We start from the raw sequence: 26,695 nt of genomic DNA on the forward strand, positions 1-26,695 counted from the left end.
AGAATTCAGCTTTTTCTTGCTGCAGAATGTAAACTTTTTAATGATTAAGACTTCACTGAGCGTTCTTGCTGGTTATCTCCCTTTTTTCTGTAATAAAATGCCTAAGGCGGCTAAAAGTAAGAGAGATCAAAACAATAAAGCAAGATAAAAAATATTATATCAATAATTAAAAAATAGAAACAGATAAAACAGAATAAAAATAAACAGCAGGGCAATAAAAACAAGCCATTTTACAGGTTAAAAGCCTGCCAAAAATCTGCGCTCTATACAAGGTGTATTCATTATTTTCCAGAACAAATGAAACTCAACGGCATGAATGTAGCGTCATCATGCACCAGTGTGGGGTTTTTTTGTTTTTGTTTTAAAGGCTGTGCCATGATAAAATGGTAACCTCCTCTGCAGACCTTCATGTGTGCAGGTTGATGTGGGAGAAGATTGTCCTTTGGGGATTTTGGTTCCAAACAATTTAGGTCTTTAAAGGTCAAAACCAGAAGTGGTCTTAGAAATGCACCAGAAGTTAAGAACATAAGAACAGCTCTGCTGGATCAGGCCCAAGGAGTCCCATCTAGTCCAGCATCCAGTTTCACACAGTGGCCCACCAGATGCAGCCAGAAGCCACAGGCAGGAGTTGAGGGCATGCCCTCCCTCCTGCTGTTCCTCCCCTGCAACTTGTATCCAGAGGCATCCTGCCTTTGAGGCTGGAGGTGGCCCACAGCCCTCTGACTAGTAGCCGTTGATAGACCTCTCCTCCCACAACCTTATCCAAACCCCTCTTCAAGCCATCCAAGTTGTTTGCTGTCCATCTTGTGGCAAAGAATTCCACAAGTTGATTATGCATTGTGTGAAAAAAATACTTCCATCTGTTGGTCCTAGATTTCCTGGCAATCCATTTCATGGGATGACCCCTGGATCTCGTGTGATGTGAGAGGGAGAAGAATGTCTCTTTCAATCCACTTTCTCCACACCATGCATGATTTTACGGACCTCTCTCCTGTCTCCCCACAGTCGTCTTTTTTTCTAAACTAAAAAGCCCCAGGTGTTTTTGGAAGAAGGGAGTTGTGTGCTCGAGTCATTGATCTGGCTGCAGCACTCTGGACCAGCTGAAGTTTCTGAACGTTGTGTAAAGGCAGCCTTGCATGTTGTAATAACCCGTCCTGGAGATAATTAAGGTTTATGTCACCCCATCCTCAGTTACGCCAGGCGATCAGATGGGCAGGAGCCTGGCAGGACCCAGCAAGCGACTTGAACTTTTCCACAATGCATTTTAGTGATATTTTGCAACTTCCGTTTCAGAGGCAGAACCTAAAGAAAACTCGGAGAGTCCAAAGGAACCGGACCAGCCAGAAGTACCCGAGGAGCTGCAGGAACCGGATGTATGGAATGGACCAGGTGAATTTAGGCTCCTGTTTCTCCTCCCTCCCACCCACCCACTACACTTGTCCAAATTCTGAGCCAGTCTCATCTGGCTGCTTCTCAGTATGTCCATTCTATGGGAAATCTGGGGATGTGGACAATTTCAGCAATAAACAAGTTCAATACTTTTCAGTATTGTGGAAGCGCCAGATTCAAACATTTAGGAAAAGTCTATTTTTCTTCAAGGTAGGATGTTGCTGTGGCCTGCCAGTTTCTCTCACTGGACTTTCATCTGTAAGCCAACAAGGTGTGCAGTGAAATAACTGGGTGTGCCAGTCTCCATCTGCTGAGGGATGAGGAAGGGGAGCATATGATGAGCTGGCAAACAGTGAGTTGGTGACATGTGTCCTCTGCTAACTGAGCAGAGAGGCGCCTTTCTAAAGTGGTGATTCTCTTTATTGAACAGGGGGAGAGCAACTGGCCCTCTCCATCCCCAGCACAGCATCCCTCCAGTGGCTGTTGCTGCTGTCAATATCATGTTTCATTTTTAGATTGTGAGCTCTTTGGGGACAGGGAGCCATTTTACTTACTTACACACTCTCTCTCTGTAAACCACTTTGGGAACTTTTGTTGAAAAGCGGTATATAAATATGCATCACATTCCTGTATACGTGATAAGGGAGAAAAAAGAAATGTGCCCTGAAAGGGTCTGTGGAACTCCCTGCCACAAGAAATCAGATTTTAACAGAGTAGCCAGACTTTGGGGAAGTCTCTCAACACGCCTTGTTTCCTCTTTCTGCAAATATCACTCTGAGGCTGTCTGGATCTCAAAGTGTTGTGTTTTCCCATAGTACCCGGTATAGAATGTTTCAGCCACACGTTTCAGAATCAAGTCAAATACTTTATTACCGTCACAGACCAGTAGAGAGCCCCATGTTGGTGTCTCTGTCTGAACTAGTGCAGGGAAGTCTGTAGCGATAGGTCAAGCCACGGGCTTCTGTTATCACAAAGAAACCCTGATCACGCCCCGATAATGGCAAAGCCAGCCCGAGAGTAGCTGGTTAGTGATGCGATCAGAAGAACCCTCAAGAGGTGGCGATGGCTTCCCTATCTTCCTGCTTCTGGGAGGAAGTGCCTCAAAGAGTCCCTTGTTGTGGGGTTCTTGGCTGGTGATTTGCAGCAGGCAGGATGGAAATGGCACCGAAGAAACAGCCCCTTCTATACCACTCCGCTGAGCTCTGTCGCCGTCTGCCACTCTCCCATAAGCGAGCCCCTTCCCAGTAGGGCAAAGCCCATCTTGGGCCAGGCAGGATGGTGAAGCGAAAAGATAGATATTCCGTGCACCTAAGTCAAGGAGGGCTGAGACTTGGCAGCAAAGCACTGTAGGAATTTAGGAAGCTGCTTTCTACCGAGTTGGATCGGTGGTCCATCGAACTTGGCACTAACTACACTGACTGGCAGCAGCTCTCCATGGTTTCAGGCAGGAGTCTTTCCCAGGCCTACCTGGAGATGCTGCCAGAGGTTGAACCTGGGGCCTTCTGCATGCAAAGCAGGTGCTCTAACCACTGGGTTACGGCCTCGTCCCCTGCTTTGGATGCAGAAGGATCCAGGAAGAAAGCTGGTCGTGTGGTAGCAAGCATGACTTGTCCCCTTTGCTCAGCAGGGTCCGCCCTGGTTGCAAATGAATGCATGTGTGAGCACTGTAAGATCTTCCCCTCAGGGGATGGAGCCGCTCTGGGAAGAGCAGAAGGTTCCAAGTTCCCTCCCTGGCAGCATCTCCAAGAGAGGGCTGAGAGAGACTCCTGCCTGCAACCTTGGGGAAGCCGCTGCCAGTCAGTGAAGACCATACTGAGCTAGATGGACCAAGGGTCTGACTCGGTATATGGCAGCTGCCTAAGGTTGCCGGTTCAGTCCCTGGTAGTACCTCCAGTTAAGGGCCCAGGAAGCAAGGGACAGAAAAGACCCCTGTCGGATCACCCCAGAAAGCAGATTCCTGCCAGCTTCTGGGCTAGACAGAACAAGGGTCTGAGTCAGGAGAGAGCAGCTGCTTGTGTTGATATGATGTGCCTTCTTCCAAGCACCTCAGTGCTATCCTTGTTTTAATCTCGTATTGCCTTTAACCCTGTGAGGCAGGCTGAGAGCGAAGATGCCGGTGGCTTGCCCCAGATTGCTTTGTGAAGTCCTGGCTAAGTGGGGGTTTGGACTTGCTGCCTTGTGCGAATCCAGCACACAGACGTACCCCACGCTGGCATCCAGATAGGTGACTTTAGACCTGTGCATGGGTCCCCTTATACACACACACACACACACCCCACACAACCATGGGTCCCAGGACTGGCCTGAGTCTGGTATCTCTGCTGGATGCACCCTGACCTCTGTGTGTTCTGCTGATTGCACAGAAACCAGGAGCATGGCCACTGGCTGTGAACAGGGACTGCGAAGTCATCCAATGACCAGTCATTGCACCCTGGGAGGAGGGCAGCAGGCATGCCTCTCTCGAACCGACTCTGTTCAAAATGGTGCTCTCCCTGGCACCCATGCGCGCATGCGCACACACACACAGAGCGTTCTGCAAGGGCTCATTTTTAACCTCTGTGGAGCCGCCGGTAATGGATCAGGGATTCGGATCCGGTTCCAGGTTTCCATGGGTGAACTGGCCTTCCCTGGCGCTCTGGCATTCCTTCTCACAGCTGAAAGGAAAGGAAGGGACCCCCCCTGCCCTGTCCTCTTCGCTCCCGAGTCTCCGTGCAGCTGCAGTTTTGAGCCTGGGCGTTGCACTTTTTGGGCCCTGTGTGAGTCCTGCAAGGGCCAGCTTCATCCGGGGAGTCTGCCAAGGTTTCCCGGGGTCTCCTGCCTAGCCTGGCTGGGCTGTAGGGCAGACGCTGCTCCCTCCCCAACAGCATCCACTGGCGAGTGGCTTGGGAGAGCGTTGGTCTGCTTTTCCCTCCCTCCCTCCCCCCCCCCGGCCGTCCAGAAAGGGAAATGTGTTTCACAGCCAGGCTGATATCTTGGGCCCTTCCTGGATGCGTTGGCAGGAAATATCTGCAGGGCTCCCCACCTCCTCCGTCTCCTCCGTGGTTATCTGCTCTCTCCCACCCTAACCCTCCGCCCTCGATGAATGTGAGGCTGTTCTCCGCTCGTCCTCCGATTCTCAGGAGCAGCCAGGCAGGGGTGTAGCTATAATTGAGCGGATGAAGGGTTCAAAGAAGCCGGGCGGGGGGCAGCTCCAGAGGGCCCTCCCTCTTTTCCTCCTTATCTCCCTCACTCCAAGGGGCTGCCGAGGAGAGGGGCGGACGTGGGCCCCCCCTCCCTTGGCTGTGCCCCTGCAGCCCCGATCTGGGGGCCTCCCTTCAGACGCTGCCTCGGTGCCCTCCCCGGTCTCCTCCCCATCTGGCCCAGTCACTGTCTGGGAGCAGAGGAAGGAAGAGACCGGGGGTCCCAGCCTCTTTTGACAAGTGTCTCTTTGCAATATTTCTGGGCCGCTTTTTCTGTTGGAAACGACATCGAACCTGGCCGCGAAGGGATGAAAACAACCACATTAAACAGGCAGCAAGCTGAGGCCAGAGATAAGTCAGGCCTGTAAACTTAAAAACGGACGAGCTTACGGTGGATTCAGCATCTGGCAGGCTTTGCTTAATGCTCCCTCTCTCTTTCTCGAGTCTCAGCCCTGGGCTAAGAGCTCATCCACCAGGGCCTTTTTATTTATTTATTTCCCCCCTGCCAGCAGATCAGATTCTCAACCACTAGCCCTCTGCAGCCGGGGTCATCATGCTGGCCTCGTAGCCACACGGGCCCCCCACCTGTCTGCAGGTGGCCAGGCACTGTGGGGCCAACCCAACAGGCACCATTTACAAGTATTTACAGGAGGGGAACATGGTGGACCCAATATGCTCTCACATCACAACTTTGTTTACTTTATTTTTACATTTATAGTCCAAGGAGTCCAGAGTGGTGTACATGGTTCAGTTTATCCTCACAACAACCCTTTGAGGTAGGTTAGGTGGAAAGAGAAGTGACTGGCCCAGAGGCACCCAGTGCATTTCATGGCTGAGTGGGGATTTGAACTTGAGTCTTCCTGGTCCTAGCCCAACACTCTAACCACTACACCACACTGGCGTTCTTCTTCCTCAAGGAACTGCCCTAGGAACAAAAGGGTGTGTGTGTGTATGTGTGCGCACACACACACACACACACACAGGTCTGGGCCATGCATGGGCCCTCAAAGTGTTTGGGTGTGTAGCATTTTGTGGGTGCTCAGAATCGTTGCCCACTGTCAATGCAGGGATCATGCTGAGCCCTTGAGCGATTTATGGTGCTCCAAGAACTGGTCACTTCTGCCCTTCTCCATGCAAAGTACCAAAGATACATTGCCTTCCTGTTTCTGGTCTGGGACCCCCATGGCTGCTCCAGCTTCCTGTGGGAGGAAAGCTAGTCTTCCAGTAGCAAGTGCAACTTCTGTTTGCTAAGCAGGGTCTGCCCTGGTTTGCATTTGGATGGGTGACTACATGTGAGTGCTGTTGGCTGTAACCTATTCCCCTTAGGAGATGGGTCTGGGGCTCAGTGTTAGAGCATCTGCTTGCACGCAGAAGGTCCCCGGTTCACTCGCTGGCAGCATCTCCAGGTAGGGCTGGGAGAGACCCCTGCTTGAAACCTTGGAGAAGCTGCTGCCAGTCAGTGTAGACACTACTAAGCCAGATGGACCAAGAGTCTGGCTTGGCACAAGGCAGGTTCTTATGCCCCTTGATTCATTTGCGGCTGCTTAAGATTACCAAGAGCACCCTCTCCTGTTCTCTCTGCCCTCTACATGGAGAGGCCCTTTTGGTGGTGGCCACTTCATCTGTGGAACTCCCCTCCCCAGGTAGTGTGTACATGTGACTCAGATTCAGAAGGCACAGTGTGACGGAATGGGGGTAACTCTCTCTTTCCTGGGGTCTACCCTCAGTAGAGAGATTGCTCTGATCCCAGTCTAGGAGCATGCCAGTCTCTGTTTCGTCACACACAGCTTTCGAGCATGTGAGGGTCGTGTACTCTGTGCCTGCCCGGATGATGATTCATCAGGTTCTCTGCACATGCTCTGATACACACTCGTGCTGGGAATATCCTGGCCGATACTCTTGCAAATCAGCTGTTTGGCAGGTGTGTTTCCTGGCATCGCAAATGGGTGCTGGGGGTTTGCACAGGAGAGCCCGGAGCGACAGGGTGCAAATTGTCGCCTCCTCTTCCCCTCCCTTCACCACCCCCCCCCACGAGTTAGTTATTTGCATTCTTTATGTAAAAGAGATTTTATTATCGCGGCCGCGCAGCCCATCTCCACTCTGGTAATTGGAGTGATATTAATTTCTGTGAGGCTGGGAGTTGATGTGAGTCCGGTGATGCTGCAGTGATAGGCTTTTCCTTTCTGTGCTAACCGCCGTGATAGGGCTTCTATCAGTCTCTGTGCAGGCACCACACTTATCAGGAATGGAACGGGCAAAAAATAAAAGCGGGGTGGGGGGGGGCTTTGAGCAGCCTGAATTTCTTCTTTATCTGCTGGGATCGGCCATATGTCAGCAGTGGCGGGCTGGGGAGATGTGGCGTGAAGGGGCACTGCGGGTTGGTGGGCGGGGGGACGGCGGATGGGGCTTCTGCTCCTGGGTGCCGTCGGTCCTGTCCCTCCCAAGTCCCCCTCCTCATTAGCCTGGTGAGATCCTGGCTGGGTGTCTTATCACCCACCATGGCATACCCTGGCCCAAAGGGACACCAGACACCATGGGGGAATCCGTCTAGACTGCGGTCAGCCCTGGTGCACAGCACAAACACCAAGGGCCTCCCCCCTGGTTCTAGGAAATCTCTCACCGCTGGAGAACGTGAGAGCTGGTCTGGCGGTAGCGAGCAGGACGTGTCCCCTTTGCTAAGCAAGGTGTGCCTTGGTTTGCATTTGGGTGAGTGACCATGTGTGAATGCTGCCTGCTGTAAGATACTCCACTTCGGGGATGGGGATGTAGTTCAGCAGTAGGACATCTGCTTGGCATGTAGAGGGTCCCAGGTTCGATCCCTGGCAGCATCTCCAAGACAGGGCTGAGAGAGATTCCTGCCTGCAACCTTGGAGAAGCCACTGCCGGTCTGTGAAGACGATGCTGAGCTACATGGACCAAGGGTCTGACTCAGTATAAGGTAGCTTTCTATGTTCCTGTGAGCCAGCTCTCCGGGATTTGGTTTCAGGAGTCCTGTGCTAGGTAGGATTTCTGCACAGCCAATGCACTTCTACAGTGCAGGGAGTAGCTCATTGGTAGAGCATCTGCTTGTATGCAGAAGGTCCTGGGTTCCCTCCCTGGCAGCATCTCCAGGTAGGGCAGGGAGAGACTCCTTCCTGAACCTTGGAGACCCCCTGCCTAGTCAGTGTAGACCAGGGTTGCTCGACTTAGGCCCCCCAGCTGTTTTTTTGGACTACAACTCCCATAATCCCCAGCCACAGTAGCCCATCACCAGGGATTATGGGAGCTGTAGGCCAACATCTGCAGGAGGGCCGAAGTTGAGCAGCCCCAGCGTAGACAATGCTGAGCTAGGCGGACCAATGCTCAGTATATCCTTAGGTTTCCTATGTTCCTGACAGGTGATGGGACACTTCCCTTACATCACGGTGTATAGAGCTATTGGCCATGATTGCTCTATGAAACCTCCATGTTCAGAGGTAGTGTATCTGTGAATAAATGGCAGTTTCTAGGGAGCAGTGGGGGAAAGGATTAAGAATGCCAGGTTACATGGACTTCTGGTCAAATCCTCCCAGTGAGGTGGTTGGTTGTTATGTTCTTTTTAGAAGGGCATTATATTACTATTGTTGTTGTTATTATTATTATTTACATTTATATCCTGCTCTTCCTCCAAGGAGCCCAGAGCGGTGTACTACATACTTGTTTCTCCTCACAACAACCCTGTGAAATAGGCTAGGCAGAGAGAGAAGTGACTGGCCCAGAGTCACCAGCAAGTCTCATGGCTGAATGGGGTTTTGAACTCAGGTCTCCCCGGTCCTAGTCCGGGACTCTAACCACTACACCACGCTGGCGTTGGACAAATTCATGGGAGAGTAGGCCTCTCCATGGCCACTGGCCATGGTAGCTAAATGAAACCTCCATGTTCAGGGGCAGTCTACCAATGAACTCCAGTTGCTGGGCGAAAAACAGTGGGAGAGGACTGTTGCCGCCTACTCTGGCTTGTGGGCTTCCCAGAGGCATCTGGCTGGCCACGGTGGGGATTCTGGACGAGATGGACCTCAGGTCTGCTCTGGTGGGGCTTTGCTCCAAGAGTACGCTCTTCAGGACCCGCTTTGCGCTGCACCCGTGGTCCGTTTCGGTTTAAATGTGCCTGTCTTTTGGGCTGCGGCCACTCCTCCTCCAGCAATGGCCCTGGTGGTGCAGGCGCATGGACCTCTCTGGAGGGGAAGGGAGGGGCGGACAGCTTTCCGTCATGTCCTTGTCGGTGCCGCGCGACGCGCCGAGTGAATGAGAAAGTCAAGGGAAGGAGAGGCAAATGAGAGGAGGGTTTTTTTCCCTCCCCCCCAAAGAAATCTTTGCTATGACCTTGTTCGCTGGAGGGGTCTTGGCTGTTTTAAAATTCTGATATGCAAATAGCTGATAGCCATAATCTATAATCCTCCACTTGAGAGCGTTTGCAGATGTGGCTGCCCATTCCATTTGCTTCCTGTCTTCGTAAGTCTGGGAGACCGAAGCCGGGGGGAGTCCTTACTTCCCAGGGGCTGGATCGTCTGCTCAGAGTCCAAGTTGTCCCAGGAGCAGGGTGAGGGGAGGGTGGCCGTCTTCATTGCCACAGATCCCGTTCTGTAGCAACCAGGCGGCCGGGGTGGCTTTTGGGGACCAGGCTGCTGCGTGGGGCAGAAGGATTTCCGGGGCAAGAGCCCCCTTCATTGGTGGGTGGAGGAGCCTTGGAAGTCAGGAGCCTCCCGCTAGATTTCTCCCATGGGACCCCGTCACGGAGACTGTGCAGGATTCGGCATGCAGTCCTCTGGGTCATGCCAGGCCCATCTCCTACTTCTCACAGAGGCGAACCAGCCCAGGATCCTTCAGGAAGCCCACAAGCAGGGCGTGGGGCCGTGGCTCACTGGCAGAGCCCCTGCTTAGCACCCAGAATGTCCTCGGTTCCGTCCCTGGCAGCATCTCCAAGAAGGCCCCGGGAAGTTCCTTGCTTGGAACCTTGGAGAGCTGCTGCCAGTCAGTGTGGGCCCTACTGAGCTAGATGGACCAGTGGTCTGGCTCGGTATGAAGGCAGAACCCTGCCCTTCTCGCATGTCCTCATCAGCTGGTATCCAGCTGGTATACTGCCTCTGGGCATGAAAGCTCAACATAGCTCGGCTCCCAGATCTCCGATCATCAGCATCGGAGGAACAGAGCATGTCGGTTTCCTCCATCCCGGGCCTGGGCAGCTCTGGAGACTGTTCCCCTGTAAAGGCCCTGCTGCTGTGAGCCATTCGGGTCTTCATCCGAGCTTTGCCCGAGGCTTTCCCGGGCCTGCGTTGTCCGGATCAATCCGCGTATCGCTGCAACGGGACTTGCAAAGAAGCCTCCTTTTCCCCACTGCAGCTCCTCTTCGGCTGAGCGATGTCTCCGCCTTGCCTATAGATCAAGCCACAATGCCCCGGCCCCTTCATCAGAGCAGCGGATGGGGCCTTCAGCATAACAAGCAGCCCCGGGTGGTGGTGGGGGAGAGAAAATTAATTGGAAATCACCCGGGCCACCTTCCCAACCTGTATCGTGGCTGCTGTGTTTTATTGTCCTATTTCCTTTTTATGAGCTGCTTTTATTTTCACACCCCATCAAATATTCAAATATATCTGTGACCTGGGGGCCTCTTTATGCGGGCTCATTTGTCACCTTTTACATCCCTTTTGTCTCCCCATAAAGAGCTTCTGCTATTAATTACAGAGGTTAAGGAGCCGACTGCTTGCTTGCTTGCTCGCTGCTTACATAGGAACATAGGAAGCTGCCATATACTCAGTCAGGCCATTGGTCCATCTAGCTCAGTATTGTCTTCCCAGACTGGCAGCGGCTTCTCCGAGGTCCAAGCTTCTCCTTCCTTTGGCAAAGCAGATGCAATGTCTTTTCAGGCACCTAAAGCTTGCCTTTCACCCTCTTACACTGATTTTTATTTATTTATTTAGCACATTTTTATACCGCCCTAACCCAAGGTCTGCTTTTATAAGCTGCTAATGCAGCCTTGCAAACCATGGGCATTTCTTGGTCAGCAATCCACACAACCTTTATACCCCAGACTTCTTCCAGGCTGGTACGTGGGGCACAGCATACAGAGGGGTTCCCGGACTATCTTCCACCTTAGCACTGGCCTGGGCTATCTTTCCTGTCTGGTCACCTGGCAGCAATTCCTAGCTCGCCATAGGTGAGCAGGCAAACGGCCATTTAGAACCACTTGCCCACCATTTATATGTCCTGTTTTTAACATGTATCCTGCTTTAGTGTCACTGGGTATGATCCAGCCAATGTTCAGTGCCCCCCCCCCTTCACATGTGCGCGGATGTGACTTCTGGGATGGTCTGCAGCTTTTAGGAGTAAAGGTAAAGTTGTGCTGTCGAGTCGGTGTCGACCCCTGGCAACTACAGAGCCCTGTGGTTTTCTTTTGGTAGAATACAGGAGGGGCTGACCATTGCCTCCTCCCACACAGTGTGAGATGATGATGCCTTTCAGCATCTTCCTAGATCGCTGCTGCCCGATAGAGGTGTTTCCCATAGTCTGGAAAACAGACCAGCGGGGGGTGGGGGGGTAACTTGGATATAAAATGTTAACCCTTTAAAACCTGCTGAGCAATTAATCCGGGGCGCCTTATTAGTTGATTAAGACTTCTTTTAATTGGTTAAGCTAAGAGGAAAGGCCCGTAGCTCAGTGGCAGAGCATCCGCTTTGCATGCAGAAGGTCCCGGGTTCGATCCCCAGCAGCATCTCCAGGTAGGGCTGAGAAACATCTCTCTCTGAAACTCAGGAGAGCTGTAGCCGGCCAGTGAAGACCCTGCTGAGCTCGATGGCCCAGTGGCCTTTCTGTCAGGCAGCTTTCTGTGTCCCTGTTCAAGCTAAACCGTGAGTCACAAGGCTGCAGTTCTAGTATCGTTAATAATTTCAAAGGGAGAATATTAAGCATCTCCCTCCCTTCCGCCCACCCTCCGCCTCCCGAAATAGACAAGAGCTTTAAGTACTTGACTTTAACTGGATCATGTCTTCTAGTCTGTTGACCCTCACAGCATCCCTGCAGGGAATGCAATTATTTCCTCCAGTTAGGTAATTATTTACTTTGCCGTTAGGAAGGTTTCCACGAAGGGCTGACAATGAGCCCACGGCAGAGGAGATGGGCCCAGGCCGCAGAATGCTAGAATTGGAAGGCACTCCAGAGGTCATCTAGTCCCTGCAGGACTGGCTGCCCAGCCTCTGTTTTAGAAACCCCTGGGGAAGGCCTCCAAGACCAACTCTCTGTCCCTTGTGACTAAACGGCGTCCCTAAATACACTAGCTTACCCAAGTGTCTATTAAGCCACCCATCTGGGCTTAGAGAATCATAAGAACGGCCTTCCAGCTTGACCACTGTAGGTCCACCTCCTGCTTCTTCCCCAGATGCCTCCAGGAAGCCCGCAAGCACGGCATGGTGGCAACAGCCTTCTCTTATTGTGGCCCCCCCAGCCACTGAGATTCAGTGGTAGACTACCTCTGAACATGGGGTTTCTGTATGGCCGTCATGACTAATGTAGAGAGCCTCCTCTGACCTTGCTTCCAGGAAAGCTCTTCCAGAATGCAAGATGTCTTTTCCTGGCAGGGTTTGGCCCTAGCATATCTCCCACCCGCCCCGCCCGCCCCTTGTTTAGAAACCAGCTGCTGTGGTTTCCCTTCCGGCATCCGATCACAAATCCATCTTAAGGTGCCTTTCTGTTTCTTAGAGTGGCCACCGGCCTTGTGCCCTTAAGAGGCCCGTGGGCAGGGCTCCATAGCCAATGGCTGCCCTCCGTTGCTTGCCTGTAGGCACCTGATAACCAGATAGTGCCCCTGAACATGGAGGTTTTATTTAGCTGCTCTGGCGAGAGCAGTCGCGGATATGGTCTAAGCTGCGGACGGTGCACAAGGAGAAGGCAGTTGCTATCTAATTAAAACGGCTCACTCTCCCCCCACCCCGCTTTCCCTTGACCTCTATTTTTGCTCCATCTTCCCTCTCTCTCTTTCCTTTCTTTCTTTTTTATCTGTTCTGTGACTCCTGTCTGAGTAATCTCTCCCTGCCTGAAGTTTCTGTGCAAACCTCAAGGTTTATTATCGGGCGGTGCAGGGCAGAATGAGGCAGGACAGCCCATTCTGATGGACAGGGCTGGCTTGGCCACAATCTTCCCGATTATCTGTGTGTGTGTGTGTGTGTGTGTGTGTGTGTGTGTGTCTTTCCCTTCACATTGGTATGTGTGGGTGGGAAAAATTATTCCAGCTATTTCCCGTTATCGCTCCTAGCAGAGTTTTACTCTAGATAGAGGCATATTTGTCTTAGATTACCGTGCTGGACGGGAACGGGGTAGGGGGTGGCCAAAAAGAGACGGTCACGGTTACAGCCCTGACCTCTCGTCCACAGAACGCCCGTGGCAACGTCCAGCCACCAACCTGTAGCCGGCGTTCCCAGAGGCCCTGCTTCCCTCCGCACATGCTCAGAGGCACTCTCTCCACCCATCCTGCGGCGGCTCCTCTGGGGCCAGGGTGCTGTGTGCGCGCCGAAGCAAAACCGCTTAGGAAGGAGATTTGGGCAGGCGGAGGGGGAAGCGGAGAGCAGGGGAGGGGGAGGCAAGGTGGGTCACGCCGGAGCTGATAAGCCGCCGGTTTCGAGCAGAAGAAAATGCCGTGAAGAGTCCTTCCTTTTATTAGACACAATAACCCCCACCCTGGCAGGGGAGATAGGATCACGGTTCATTCCCGGCCTGAATGTGCTGCCAGGATATCATCAGGCCCTCCAGAGCCCATCTCGCTTTTGTCCCTTCTCCTTGGAGCCGATGCTATCTCGGCGCAGCCGGCCAGGGCTCCAATTTATGAGATTCTCGAAGGGGTGGGGGCGGGGGAAGGGGCTGGGTTTTATTTATTTATTTGTTTGTTTGTTTATTAAATTAATAAATAAACATGACGGAGAGCGTGCGCGGGGTGGTAGGGGCGCTGAGGAGGAAGCAGCTCTTCGGTCACTGAGGTCAGGGGAGAACCGAAGTTTTGGGGGCCTTAAAGTGTGAATGTCCAGAAGACTAAACTGATGACAACAGGCACAGCGACCAGCCTCAGAATTGATCATGAAGACACTGAAGTGGTGGATGGCTTCTGCCTTTTAGGATCGACCACCAATGGTCAAGGATCAAGCAGTCAAGAAATATGCTGCAGATGAGCACTTGGTAGGGTTGCAATGAAGGCCTTGGGGAGGATATTGAGATGCCGTTGACGTGTCTACACCTACAAAGATGAGAATCGTTCGGACCATGGTTTTCCCCATGACACTCTATGGATGCAAGAGCTGGACTTTGAAGAAGATAGAAAAAGTATTGATGCTTTTGAACTTTGGTGCCAGAGAAAACTTTTGAGGAGACCATGGACAGCCAGGAAAACAAATAAATGGATCACAGAACAAATCCATCCAGAATGTTCACTCAAGGCACGGATGACACCAGGCTTTGGACACATTATGCAAAGAAGACCCAGCTCCCTGGAGAAGTCCATCATGCTGGGAAAAGCGGAAGGCAAGAGAGGAAGAGGACGACCAGCAGCAAGGTGGAGGGACTCGATGACGACAGCAATGAAGGCACCACTGATCATCCTGGGGAGAATCTATCTATGTGGTCGCTAAGAGTCGACACCGACTTGATGGCAATCAATCAATCAATCAATCAACACAGGCTCACCAGGTCTCTACATACACATATGCAGCTGCTTTCTGCCGAATCTCACCCATTTTTATCTGCTCTGACTGGCAGTGGCTCTCCAGAGTGTCGGGCAGGAAAGGGCCTTTCTTAGCACATACTACCAAACACTTTTAATGGGAGAGGCCAGGGATTGAACTTGGACCCGCCCACCCCCCACCCACCCCCAAAAAAGTCCTAGGGCTGGAAAAAAGTGGTGATCAGGAGAGCTGGTCTTGTGGTAGATGACATGTGTGAGCCCTGAAATGCATTCGCCGCATGGGATGGGGCCACTCTGAGAAGAGGAGCACCTGCCTGCTTACATGCAGGAGGTCTCAAGTTCCCTCCCTGGCAGCATCTCCAAGACAGGGCTGAGAGAGACTCTGCCTGCAACCCTGGAGAAGCCACTGCCAGTCTGTGTAGACAATACTGAGTTAGATGGACCGATGGTCTGACTCAGTATATGGCAGCTGCTGCCTATGTTCCTATGAGCCACCTAATGGTGCAGCAGGGGAAATGACTTGACAAGCCAGAGGTTGCTGGTTCGAATCCCCGCTGGTATGTTTCCCAGACAATGGGAAACACCTACATCGGGTAACAGTGATATAAGGCATCATCTCATACTGCGTGAGAGGAGGCAATGGAAAAACCCTCCTGTATTCTACCAAAGACAACCACAGGGCTCTGGGGTCACCAGGAGTCAATACCGACTCAACGGCACCCTTTACTTCATGTTCCTATGTCTAAATTCCCAGGAGCTTCTTAAAAATGCGGCAGTGTATAAATGTACTAAATAATAGACTCTACAAGTATGCCACTTGTAAGCCGGTTTCTCTTTCATGGCTGCCTCCAGCATCCCTGGCTCTTGTCATTTGGGGAGGGGGCTGAGAATTGCACTGGGGACCCTCTGCTCGGACCACTCCCCATGCCCCGTGGCTGGTGGTTATGCCACTTAGACGGGGTTGAAACCAGTTTGTGTCTGTGGTGTGGACAGGCCCTTCTCTGCTTCCCTGAGAGAACTTGTAGTTTGGAGGGTGGGCTGTGTGGAGAATCTGTCCCTGCCTGGGGTTGCAGTTTGAAAAGTTGGTGGGGCCTGCTAGGAAGTTTGAAATGCATGCCCAGCCCTGCTGCAAACCGCATGGCTAAAAAGTGCCCTTAACCTGCAGAAAGCGGGGGCTTGGGCAGGGCACGTGGAAGCCAGCCTGTGTCCCCGGGGTCTGCCCGCTGCCCTGATCCTTCCTGCGACCCCCCGGCTACCACCCCTGCCTTTGAGGTGTTGGCTGCCGCCGTGCTGGGGGCGGGTAGACAGGCTGCTGTTCCTCTACAGGCTTGGTAAGAACTCCTCCATTAATGGGGTCAGGGTTTGTGGCGATAAAGATTTGCTGTTGTTAACTGTGTCAAAAAATCAATAAATCCCCAGCGATGCCTGGCTGCGATAGGCGAGGAGAAATCCCCGATCGCCGGCTCAGCGGTGGGGGCTGGGTGGCGGGCTGGCGGCGAGGAAGTGGGGCTCTGGAGGAGAGGAGACCCCGTGGAAGAGGGAGGGTCCCAGGGGGCCAGGAGGGCTCGAACCGCCCACCGCCGGCTGCCTGCAGAGGCGTCCCGAGCTGCCGGGAGAGGAGCAGCAGCAGCGGATGGACGCCCAGAGAGGGCAGCCCGGAGGACCGGCAGCCAGGAGGCCAGGTGAGGGGCAGAGTGGAGCTTTGGAGGTGTTCCTTCTTGGGGAGGGACGGGCGCCTGCCCGGAAGGCTGTGCCCTGCCCCACCCTGCCTCGCTGGCAGTTCTGACCAGCTCTAGCTTGGCAGAGGCACCGAACCGCCCTCGTTCTCCGCGTGGCGCCCAGCATGGCGTCTGTCCTCTGTTTGGGAGCAGGCGACCCCTCGCTGCCCTTCAGACGTTGTTGTGGGGGACCCAAGGGCACCCCCCTGTCCGCTAGCTTGGCGCTCCCCCCCCCTTTTTGACACGCAGAGTGCTTTGCCGTTCACAACTATGGGAGGCAGTCGCGGTGACTTTCCTGGAGAGGCCATCGCTGAGTGGAAGAGCACCTGCTTTGCCCTGAGAAGGTTCGGTCTCCGGCCCCTCCAGTTAAAGTATCTCAGGTGGCAGGAATATCCTTCCTTGCCTGCAGTCCTGGAGAGCTGCTGCCGGTCAGAGTAGACCCTTCTGGGCGACATGGATCAATCGTCCGAGCCATGATCGGGGAGTCTGATGGGTCCTTTGAGGAAGCCCTGTAACTCGTGACAAAGCACCTGTTTCGACCTACGGCCGGGATCAAAGTTCGGGGATAGAGCACATGTGGAAGGATCCAGGTTCAACCCCTGGCACTTCCCATTAAAAGGAACTCCGGCAGCAGGCGAGGGGAAAGACCTTTCCTTGCCTGAGACCCTAGTGCTGCTGCCAGTCAGAGCTGGCAGTCCTGGGTTTGATTGGCCAGTGTCTGACTCGGCATAAAGCAACTTCATGTGCTGTATGTTAGGTAGGTCAGACCGAGAAGAGAGTCTGTTGCCCCAAACCACCAGCAGAGAAGGGCCCTGAGGTTTCTTTTGAGTTAACCGCCCCCCCAGTGCCACTGTAGAGCTGTGCATGGAATTTGAGTTTCCTCGTCCACGAGCCACTGATTCTCCTGCCCCCACTAGCCTTGTGCCTTCTGCATGGGGGCCCATAAGGGAAGGTTCTCCCCACTTCCCTCGTCCTGGCCCATCCGAAGACCTGGGTGGCTCTTTTTATTATTCCCGAAGCTGCCCCTGATTACTGCAGCACCCGAGAGCAGCAAAGCCGGGATAATCCCCTGAGCCCCTTTGGAGAGATTTGCCTTTTGTGTAGGAAGGTGAAGAGTGGAGACGTGGCTTGTACGCAGCTTAAAACATCTCCCCAATCGGCCCCCTCCATCTTATCAGGCCGGTGCTATCGTGCATCCTTTCGCTAGTTGAGTTGTCAGGGTTTAAAAATAAAATAAAATTCTTTCTGCATCGTGTTTAGAGCCTGTTGAAGAAAAATAATCTCCCACCCAACAGCCTTGAAACACAAGGCGTGAATGGCTTGGCTAGGCTGTTGTTCCATCCCGTCAGCCCCTCTGCTCCTCCACAGACGCCAGCCAGATGCCTCTGGGAGACCTTCCCTGGCAGGCTGTGCCGGGCGTGTTCCTCTCGTTGCTGTGGATGCTATTCCAGGGCATACTGCGCCTGAACATGGAGGTTCCTTTTTGCTGCCGTAGCCTAATTGTGGATAAAGAGGCCTTACTCCCCCCCCCCCCACCTCACCATCCTAAAACTTGGGCTCATCTAATGAAATCAAGGGGCAGTCAATTCAGAACAGACGGAAGAAAGTACTTCTTGCAGTGTTGAACTGATATACAGAATTTGCTGGGACGAGGTGTGGTTGCCGTCTTAGATGGCTTTAAAGGGGGCTTAGAGAAATTAGTCATGACTAAAAAGAACTTCCCTGCTCAAAGGAAGTATATCTTAGAATACCAGGTGCAAACAGGAGAGAGTGATTCATACCTTGCTTGTGAATTTGTCAGAGATATCTGGTTGGTCATTGTAGGAAGCAGGATGCCGGGTTAGACAGCTTTTGGCCTAATCTAGCAGGGTTTGTTTTCTTATATAGATTTGGGAGACCTACAGAATTGATAAGAACATAAGACCATGCAGTTTGGGCCAGGGCGTACACAGCAGGACCTGGGTTCAGATCTCACCAGTACCTGGCAATGAACCCTTGGCTGCAGCCCAGAGAGGAGGTTGGTTGGGGTGAGATTTTGCTCAGGGCTGTGCATGGGAGCTCACGTTTCTCGGTCGGGTTTATTGCCTTCCCCAACCCCAGCAATGCATCTGTGAAACTTCTGTACACATGCTACAGCTAACTCTGCTTTGTCACACAAAGGCCCTGTCTCCTGTCTGTTGAAAGTGAGAGTATTCCTGGCCTGCCTCAAAGGGTTGTTGTGAGGGCAGACAGACTCAAGGGGATGTGAATGCACTAATCAGTAATGTGGATAATCCCGGAAGTTTGCTTTAGGGGAGGATGCAAGCCAAAGTACACCCAGGGGTTTGACTGCAGTAGGCCAAGGCAGTGGGTGAACCTTGTTTTTCTCATGAGTGAATTTCTCTAAAGTTCTGAGACCCTTAAAATTCCCTCCTCCCTTTTTGAAAGCAATGTCCGAGTTCTCATGGTCCTGTTTCTGATGGAACTCAAGCTAAGCTGTCCTGCTTTTGAGAACCTTTATTCACTATTGCAAGCTTTGGGGCAGACTCTCCAAAGGGCAGCTCTGTGTCTCAACATACTTCCTAATTCTCCTCTTATGTAGCTGTCTTCTACTGAGTCTGACTTTGATCCCTTAGCTCAGGATTGTCCACACTGACTGGCAGCAGCTCTCCAAGGCTTCGGGCAAGAGTCTCTCCCAACCCCATCTAGAGATGCTGCCAGGGCTCGAACCTGGGACCTTTTGCATGCAAGGAGGCAGATGCTCTTCCACTGAGCTATGGCCCCATTCTCTAAGAGAAATATCTTGCACGGCTCGCGAGCAGCCTCCCATCCAAATGCAAACCAAAGCAAACCCTGCTTAGCAGAGGGGACAACTCATCCTTCCTTCCACAAGGCCGGCTCTCCTCCCCTTTTGCTTTCAGTCAGAGCTTTTCTTTTAATACCATTTTCCTTTTAATACCATCGCTCCACCAGCTCATGGCTAAAGCAGAAAAGCCTCGTGAATTGCAGGCTACTTCAGGGATGTCCAGTGAACTCCAGTGCACTTGAGGTGATGCCAAAGAGGCTGTATTGGTGAGCCATGAAAGCTGGTGGAGAAAACGTGATTGTGATCATTTGTTGGCACACCCAATGTACACAGTACTTTGCATATGTTACAAATTGCATACGGAAAACACAGACACACACACGCTGAGATTACAATCTGAATTTAAACAGTGAGGGAGGAGACAAAAGGAAAAGCAAGGCGAACTTGTACTGTGTGATCACAGCTAGAAAACGTTTCATGCAACAATTCTGCCCACGTGGTGGTCTGTATCCCCCAAGCCAAGTGCTGAATTCAGCATTACCAGACCCCCAAATGCGGCCGCAACTCAGTGGAACAGCTTCTTCTTTGCATGCAAAAGGCCCGAGGTTCAGTCACTGGCAGCATCTCTTATATAGGGCTGGGAGAGACCTCTTAGCCTGAAACGCTGGAGAGCGTCTTGTCAGTCTCTCTTGCCTTCCAAGAGAGCACAGGGGCTCAAGGGGGCTGAAAGGAGCCCCACCCCAAAGGGCAGGGCAGAGCTCAATGGTCGCCTCCACGTGGTGGCCGGAGGCCTGTGTGCCATTTTGGCCGAGGCTTCACACAGGCCCAGTAAACTGCAGTTAGAGGTAATGGGGTCTGCCACTTTCCCCCCCAAACCTTACAATGAAGAACACTGCGATAGAGGTTTGCAAGATCAAAAGTAGTAGGCGTGAAGGGCAGGGGGAACTATCATCCTTCAAAACACAAAAATAAAAGGTCAGCCGTCTGCTGAAAGCTGGCTGAAAAACAACCCAAAAGGAATTCTTCACACCAATACGCCTGGTCTTCCTGTGGAACTCATGGCCACCGGATGCGCTAATGGGCTGCCCTAGGTGAAGCAGTTAAGCAGGCAGGGGATAGATCTGTGTGCGATGATTAGCTGTGGTCGCCAGAAATGGAAACGCCGTAAGCAGAGAGAGCTTACACCTGGCTGCTAGATGCCAAGGGCCAAGAGGGCATGGATTGTTCCACGATGCCCGACTTGTGAACTTCTTGCTGGCATCTACTTATCTGCTCTCAGGAGACAGAATGGCAAGTCTGAGGAGCTCTTCATCCCCCATCCGATGGTGGAGATCTTTCTGCCGTGCCTGTGAGGAACCCCCCCCGGGGAACGGAAGCTTTTTCAGACGACATGCCTTCCCTTATTTTCTCTTTTCCTCCGTTCCTTTTGTGACTTTATTATCACAAGCACACAGGCCGATACCAGCCCAATTTGGTTAATGATCCCGGAGATAAGAATTATTCCGATAACTTCCAGGCCAGCTGGCTTGCGGGAGCCAATCGGATGCCGTCTTGGCCAGGAAACTGATGGGGAGATAAGATAAGGGAGGAATTGTATTAACCTGCAGGGTGGTGAAACTGAGCGCCTGCATCACCGATCCCGAGATTAGGGGCAGCGAGAGGCGCGCGCGCATACAGAGGCAGCGCGAGAGAAATGGACTTTGTTCCCTGCGATAATCTGTGAGATTGTTCTGCCCATTAGCTAGGCTGGGTCTGGCTCTTATTAATATATGCTGCTTGGGGTTTTTAAATTTCTGTTATTTCTGATGTGGGCCGGTGCGGGGAGAGAGAGTGTGTGTGTGTGCATATCCTCCACTCTTCCTGTCCCATCGTGGGATTCCATGCGCAATGCCCCCCAATCCTTCGCTTTCTCAAGTCCAGTCTCCATAAGACTTCTTGGGTGGTTTCCGATGCTCTCCTTTCAACACACCCTGGGAAGCATCCTGACGAAGTTAGTCGTGATTAAGCCCCATTGAAATGGGTGGGACTTCAGTTCGTCATGACTAGTTTAGTCTGGGTGCTGCTCACCGGCTCCCAGAAAGCCTCACAGTGTCCATGAGGATGAGAGAGCTGGTCTTGTGGTAGCAAGTGCGAATTGCCCCTTTTGCTAAGCAGGGCTTGCCTTGGTTTGCGTTTGGGTGGTTGGCCACTTGGGAGTGCCCTAAAGTATTCCCCTTAGGGGATGGGGCCCATAGCTCAGTGGTAGAGTATCTGCTTTGCATGCAGAAGGTCCCAGGTTCACTCCCTGGCAGCATCACTGGGGAAAATTCCTGCCTGGAACCTTGGAGAAGCTGCTGCCAGTCAGTGTAGACAGAGCTTGTTCTCCGATGGAACAAGGGTCTGACTCGGTATAAGGCAGCTTCCTATGTTCCCGTGCCTTGCAGACTGCGCCAGGGGTGCATACGTTGGAGCACATATTGGGGATGGGCCCATCGCTCAGTGGTTGAGCATCTGCTTGCATGCAGGGTCAATTCCGGCAGCATCTCCAGGTAGGGCTGGGAAAGACCCTGTCTGAGGCTCAGGAGAGCCACTGCCAGTCAGTGTGGGGCAGGCAGTCCTGAGCTAGGGGAGCCAAGGGTTTGACTCGGTAGGAAGCAGCTTCCTGTGCTCCATGCATAGGCTTCCAGACCTCCCACTGGTCTCTGTGATGGATACAGGAGAAATTGCAAGGGAGAAGAGCTTAACACTGTGGTCCTTGTGGCCACGGAGGACTGCCACCTTTGCTGTTGGTTGTTTGTTTATCCAGACATCAAGTCCTTCCCAAGGACCTGGGATGGCTGGATTTTATTATCAATGTTGTTGCTGTTGTTATTATAGATATCGTCGCAGAATATAGGCTGCTCCCAGTAAAGTTGCTTTTTGTAATTGGCTGATGGCGATTTCTGTGGTGTTGAGGTGCTCTTCAAGGTCTTTTGGAACTGCTCCCAGGGCGCCAATGACCACTGGGATTATTTGGGTCTTTTTCTGCCACAGCCTTTCCATTTCAATTTGTAGGTCTTTGTATTTGGTGATTTTTTTCTATTTCTTTTTCTTCTATTCTGCTATCCCCTGGTATTGCTATGTTGATTATTTTGACTTGTTTTTCTATTATTTATTTATTTATTTGATTTGATTTGATTTCTATAGGATGCCTTTAGAATGGGATTGCGCCTCAGTTGGCCTGCTGGGGCTTCCTGCAGCTCCTCATTCTGGGTGGAAATGGGCCGCCGGGCTCTGCCCTGCTTGTCGCTCTGTGGGGTGGGGGCGAGGGGGCCCCTCTTTGAGAGCCTCTTGGCCCAGGCGTGGCTGCAATGGGCTCCCGCCCTGCTGGGCTCAGGTGGGCTCCTCTCTCCCCAGGAGCTCTGCTCACGCATCCCCGTAATGGCTCCGTGATGGTGGGGAGCAGGTCCTGTTCTGTCCTCTTTGCAAAAATCCCGCAGGATGGAGGGAGGGAAGCGGCTTGGCTTGGCCTGCCCTATTTTTGTCCTCCTGCGTCTGAAACGGTTGCTGCCTTTATCGCCGGCTGTGTGTTTTCTCTGCTGGGGTTTGATACACAGAAGATGGAGTGCTCTGACATGGAAAGTGTCAGGCAAAGGCTCTTATCTCGGAGACATGGTCTCCTGACCCAAGCGCAGCTGATTAGCCCAGCCAGGAGGAGGAGGAGGAGGAGGAAGAGGAGGATGAAGGGTGGCAGTTGGGCCTAGAGTGAGTTTGTTTGCCAAACTGGCTGGAACTTGCCACTTAAGGCTAAGTTCTCCGTTTTACCTCCAGGTCTCCTAAAGGCAAGAAACTTGGTGCAGGCAGAGGAGATCAGGAGGGGCGGATTTCTCCCTCCCTCAGGACAGCTCCATTGGGCTCTGTGGCATCAGGGTTCTAGAGGGCATCAGGGTTCTAGAGCACTGTCGTGAAGCACATGCGTTGCGTGTGGGAGGCCCTCCTAGACCCTTGCCGGAGACCCCGGAATGCTGCTCGCCAGTCAAGGAGTCAGCAGGTTTGGGCGAGCCCGGGGATTCTCAGCCTTGGGTGCCCAGAGGAGGTTGGACTACAGCTCCCATCATCTTTGCCGTCACAGTGGCCTTCTGCCGTTGAGAATCCCTGGACTAGACGGACCAACGTCCTGACTCGCTATAAGGCAAGTTCCTCAGGGCAATGCTCTGCAATGCAGAAGGTCCCAAGTTCAGTCCTGGGCATCTTCAGCTAAAAGGGCCAGGGAGCAGGAGCTGCTACCCGCCAGAGTTCACCATACTGGGCTCGATGGAGGCTACTTGTGTGGACATGCCAGAAGCTCAGCGTTCTTTGATGTCCGCTTGTCCCACTTGGAATAAGATAGCATAAACCTGCTGGTGGGGAGGGGGAATTGTCACTGCATTGGGTGTGTGAACCAAAGAATTCTTTTATGTTGAGCCCAGGATGCATCTAACCCAAGTGAACTTAAGAAGCTGCCTTCTACTGAGTCAGACCGCTGGTCCATCTCGCTCAGTATTGTCTACCCAGACAGGCAGCAGCTTCTCCAAGGTTGCAGGCAGGAGTTTCTCTCCGCCCTCTCTTGGAGATGCTGCCAGGGAGGGAATCTGGGCCTTTCTGCATGCAAACGGGCAGGTGCTCTTTCCAGAGTGGCCTTGTCCTCTAATGTCTTAGAGGGCTCACATGTGATCTCCCTCTCCAGTGTAAAGCAGGGCAGACCCTGCTTCGCAAAGGGGACAGTGCATGCTTGCTATCACAAGACCAGCTCTCCTTCCTTGAAAAAGAAATATCCCTCCGCTTCTTGGGCAGCTTTGAAAACTGTTAACATTTACGCCAACTAATGAACACGCACAAAGGACAAGAGAGCTGTTCTTCCAGGGTCCAGTTTCCTAAGTGCCTGCAGTTTCTTCTCCAGTGGTATTTTCCAGGTGGGGAGCTGAAAGGGCCCCCCTCTTGGCATCTTCGGCAGAGAGGCCCAAAGACCTGGAGTTGGTCCTGGTGGACCTGCAGAGCTCAGCGCTGAGGGCACCTGCCTCTTCCAAGTGGAAGGAGGAGTCCTCTCACATCAGATAACTCCATGCACAGACAGGCCATAAGTGAAGCAGACGCCCCAGGGGTGGGGGCTTCATTCTGGGGTGGGTGGGTTCCAGAGTAAATGGGAGAGATCTTTTCAGCACAGTGTGCAGAAGACCTTTCCTCGTCTACTGAGACAAGCAAAAGAAGCCCTGCAGAATGGGGCCCGGGGCGGGTTGATGGTTTCTGGGGTGCAGGGGTGACTCCAACCACGTGGACCTCTTTTCCACCTGGAGAGGGTCAGCTACACAGAGAAGGCACCCCTCCGTGGCTTGAAACCCGTGTTCGGCCAGGCGGGTCTCTCGGCTGCTGTCCGGGCTCCTCTCCGGGGCCTGCCACGAATCCTTGAGCGCCCAAAGGGTTCTCTTTGCTTCCCCTTTTTCCTTCTGGAGAAAGAGCCGGTGGCCAGCCAGGGTGCGTGCCGGGCTCTCTTCTGAGCCGCACCTGCCCTTCGGAGCCCTTCACGCTGATCGCGGGGTGAGGGATTAGCAATGCCAAGAGAGAGAGCTGTCCATCACCCGCTGGCTGCCCCGTCTCACCTTCAAGAGCGGGGGAAGAAGCCAAGCGGGGGCCGAAGGGGTCTTAGCCTGCAGAGGGCTGGGCTCAGCTGCTGGGTGGAAGAAGCCAGGCTGCCCCCCGCCCAATCCAGGTCCGTTTGATTGCCCCGACCCCTTTCCACAGCCCCCTCGTCCACTTGCTTTCAGGCTGTATCATTATCATCATTGGAGCTTAATTGGACCTAGGAAGCTGCCTCCTACCGAATCAGACGCTGGGTCCATCTAGCTCAGTATTGTCTACACACTGACTGGCAGCAGCTTCTCCCGGGTTCCAAGCAGGAGTCTTTCCCAGCCCTACCTGCAGATGCTGCCAGGGAGGGAAGCTGGGACTTCCAGCACGCAAGCAGGTGCTCTTCCACTGAGCTACGGCCCCGTCCCGTAAAGGGATGATCTTACAGCACTCACATGTCGTCTCCCATTCAAATACAAGCCAGGGCAGACCCTGCCTAGCAGAGGGGACAGCTCATGCCATGCGGTACCCAGCGTGGTGCCGGTCCCTAGTGATGGCTTCCCCTCTGCTCTGATAAGCACTGGTGTGCCTTCCTGCCCACCCCGGTGTGTTTGATGTGCGCTTTTAGCAATCTGGTTTCAAGGCTGTGTCTCCCACGCAGGAAGCTGCACCTGGACCCCTGCCAGACTCCCCCCCCCCGCCCTTGGTGCTGCCTCCTCTCCCCAGGAATGCCTCGCTGTAAGGTTTGGCATGGGGGTGGGGGTGGGGGGTCTTGCAATCCCTGCCCCCTTTCCTGCTCTCTGCGGGAGGGTGCAGGGAGTCTTCTCCGTGCAGCATCCATCAGAGTATTGCTTAGCTGCCATCTTATCTGCACACTGGAAGATGAAGGCGCAGCTAAAACACTTTAGGTCAGCCTTGGTTGCCCATTTACATGTTATCAGACCCATTAAGCCAAGAGGCTTATCGGCCCATCAAGGCCATTACGGCCTGGCGCTGCCTCAGCCGAGGAGGGTCCTGATGAAGCAGAAGAGAGACTCCCCTTGGGATGGAGGGATGCCAGCCTGCTTTGATCTCTCTTTCTTCCCCCCTGGGGCGGTTCCATGCCAAGTAACCAGGAAGGCCAAAGTTGGATGAGGTGATCTCCACCTAGGGGGAAAAACCTCAGTATCTTGCTGCACATACAGTGCCTCCAAGGGCAGCAGATAAAAACCCTCTAATTTGACCAACTACTTTTGGGGCTAAGGGGCATCAGCTTCTGAGTTACACAGAACCCTTCATTAGGCAGTAATCAGGTAGCTGATCTTCGGTGATGCAGATGTTTTGGAAGCATCATCAACCAAGGGGTCTGTGGGAAGTGCTTGGACTCCTTTAAGAGTCTCCTTGCCACAGATGGTCCTACTTGGATCGTTACCTATCTCCCTGTGTCCTTCCCGCAGAAGCCAGGCCTGGTGCAATCCCATAAGCTGTGGTGGTGCAAATTTGCATTGGCTTCCCCCTGGGAAACCTGTCTCTTGTGCCACAGTTTCTGAGGGAGCCTGTGGGAGGCTACATATGAGGAAGTTTGCTCCTGCTTTTGGCCAGAGATGTTTTCACGTACCTGATGTGAGGTAAGGACCCCTCAGAGAGATGGGGGCTCCACCTTTTTAGCGGAAGAGATGCCCCACCGTTGGGCTGCAGTGAAGACGAATATCACAGAAGTTCAGAATGTAATCAGCTGAGTTCAGACCCAGCAATCTGGGAGGTTTGTTCTTAGTTCAGCCAAGGTCACAGGCCGGAGAGCATCCAAAGGACCCTTCCCCGGGCAATGTGGGGGGTGGACCAGTGTCCAGGAGCAGAGTGACTCAGGTCGAAGCTGCCTTCTCTTGAGTCAGGCTGCTGGTCCCTCTAGATCAGTGTTCTAGATCTCAATTGGCAGGTTTCAGATGGGTCCTCTCCAGCCCTCCCTGGGATTGAACCTAGGGTCTTCTCTGTGGCCCCTCCCTTGGTGGCTGTTCAGAGGAACAACACCAATTTCTGTACTGCTCTTCAACAAAGGTTTCCAAGGTGGTTTACACAGAGAACTAATGAATTGGCTCCCTGTCCCCCAAGGGCTCACAGTCTAGAATGCAATGTAAGATAGACACCAGCAAGAGTCACGGCAGGGGTACTATGCTGGGGGTGGGGAGGGCCAGCAGGGATGTGCACGAACCTTATGGGCCTCTGAACAGGTTCGAGCACTGGCGGTTCGAGGGGTTTGAAGGGGCAGGGGTGGGACAACTGTAAGGGCAGGGGAGGGTGCACCTTTGAACCGGCCCCCGCCGGGTCCGTGCACATCCCTAAGGGCCAGTTGCTCTCCCCCTGCTAAATAAAGAGAATCGCCACGTTAAGAAGGTGCCTCTGTGCT

General features: G+C 53.1%; 1 protein-coding gene across 2 annotated transcripts in view; it reads left to right on the plus strand.

The window, feature by feature from the left end:
- ZFPM1 (zinc finger protein, FOG family member 1) overlaps nucleotides 1-26,695 on the plus strand; it is a 98,606-nt gene that overhangs the window by 49,145 nt on the left and 22,766 nt on the right. For both annotated transcript variants that reach the window (XM_053271400.1, XM_053271399.1), the window contains exon 3: nucleotides 1,294-1,389. In XM_053271400.1, coding sequence (XP_053127375.1) covers nucleotides 1,294-1,389 — 96 coding nt within the window. The remainder of the gene's footprint in view (nucleotides 1-1,293; nucleotides 1,390-26,695) is intronic.

The sequence above is a fragment of the Hemicordylus capensis genome, chromosome 9, assembly GCF_027244095.1.
Source record: "Hemicordylus capensis ecotype Gifberg chromosome 9, rHemCap1.1.pri, whole genome shotgun sequence".
In the NCBI taxonomy this organism is placed as follows: Eukaryota; Metazoa; Chordata; class Lepidosauria; order Squamata; family Cordylidae; genus Hemicordylus; species Hemicordylus capensis.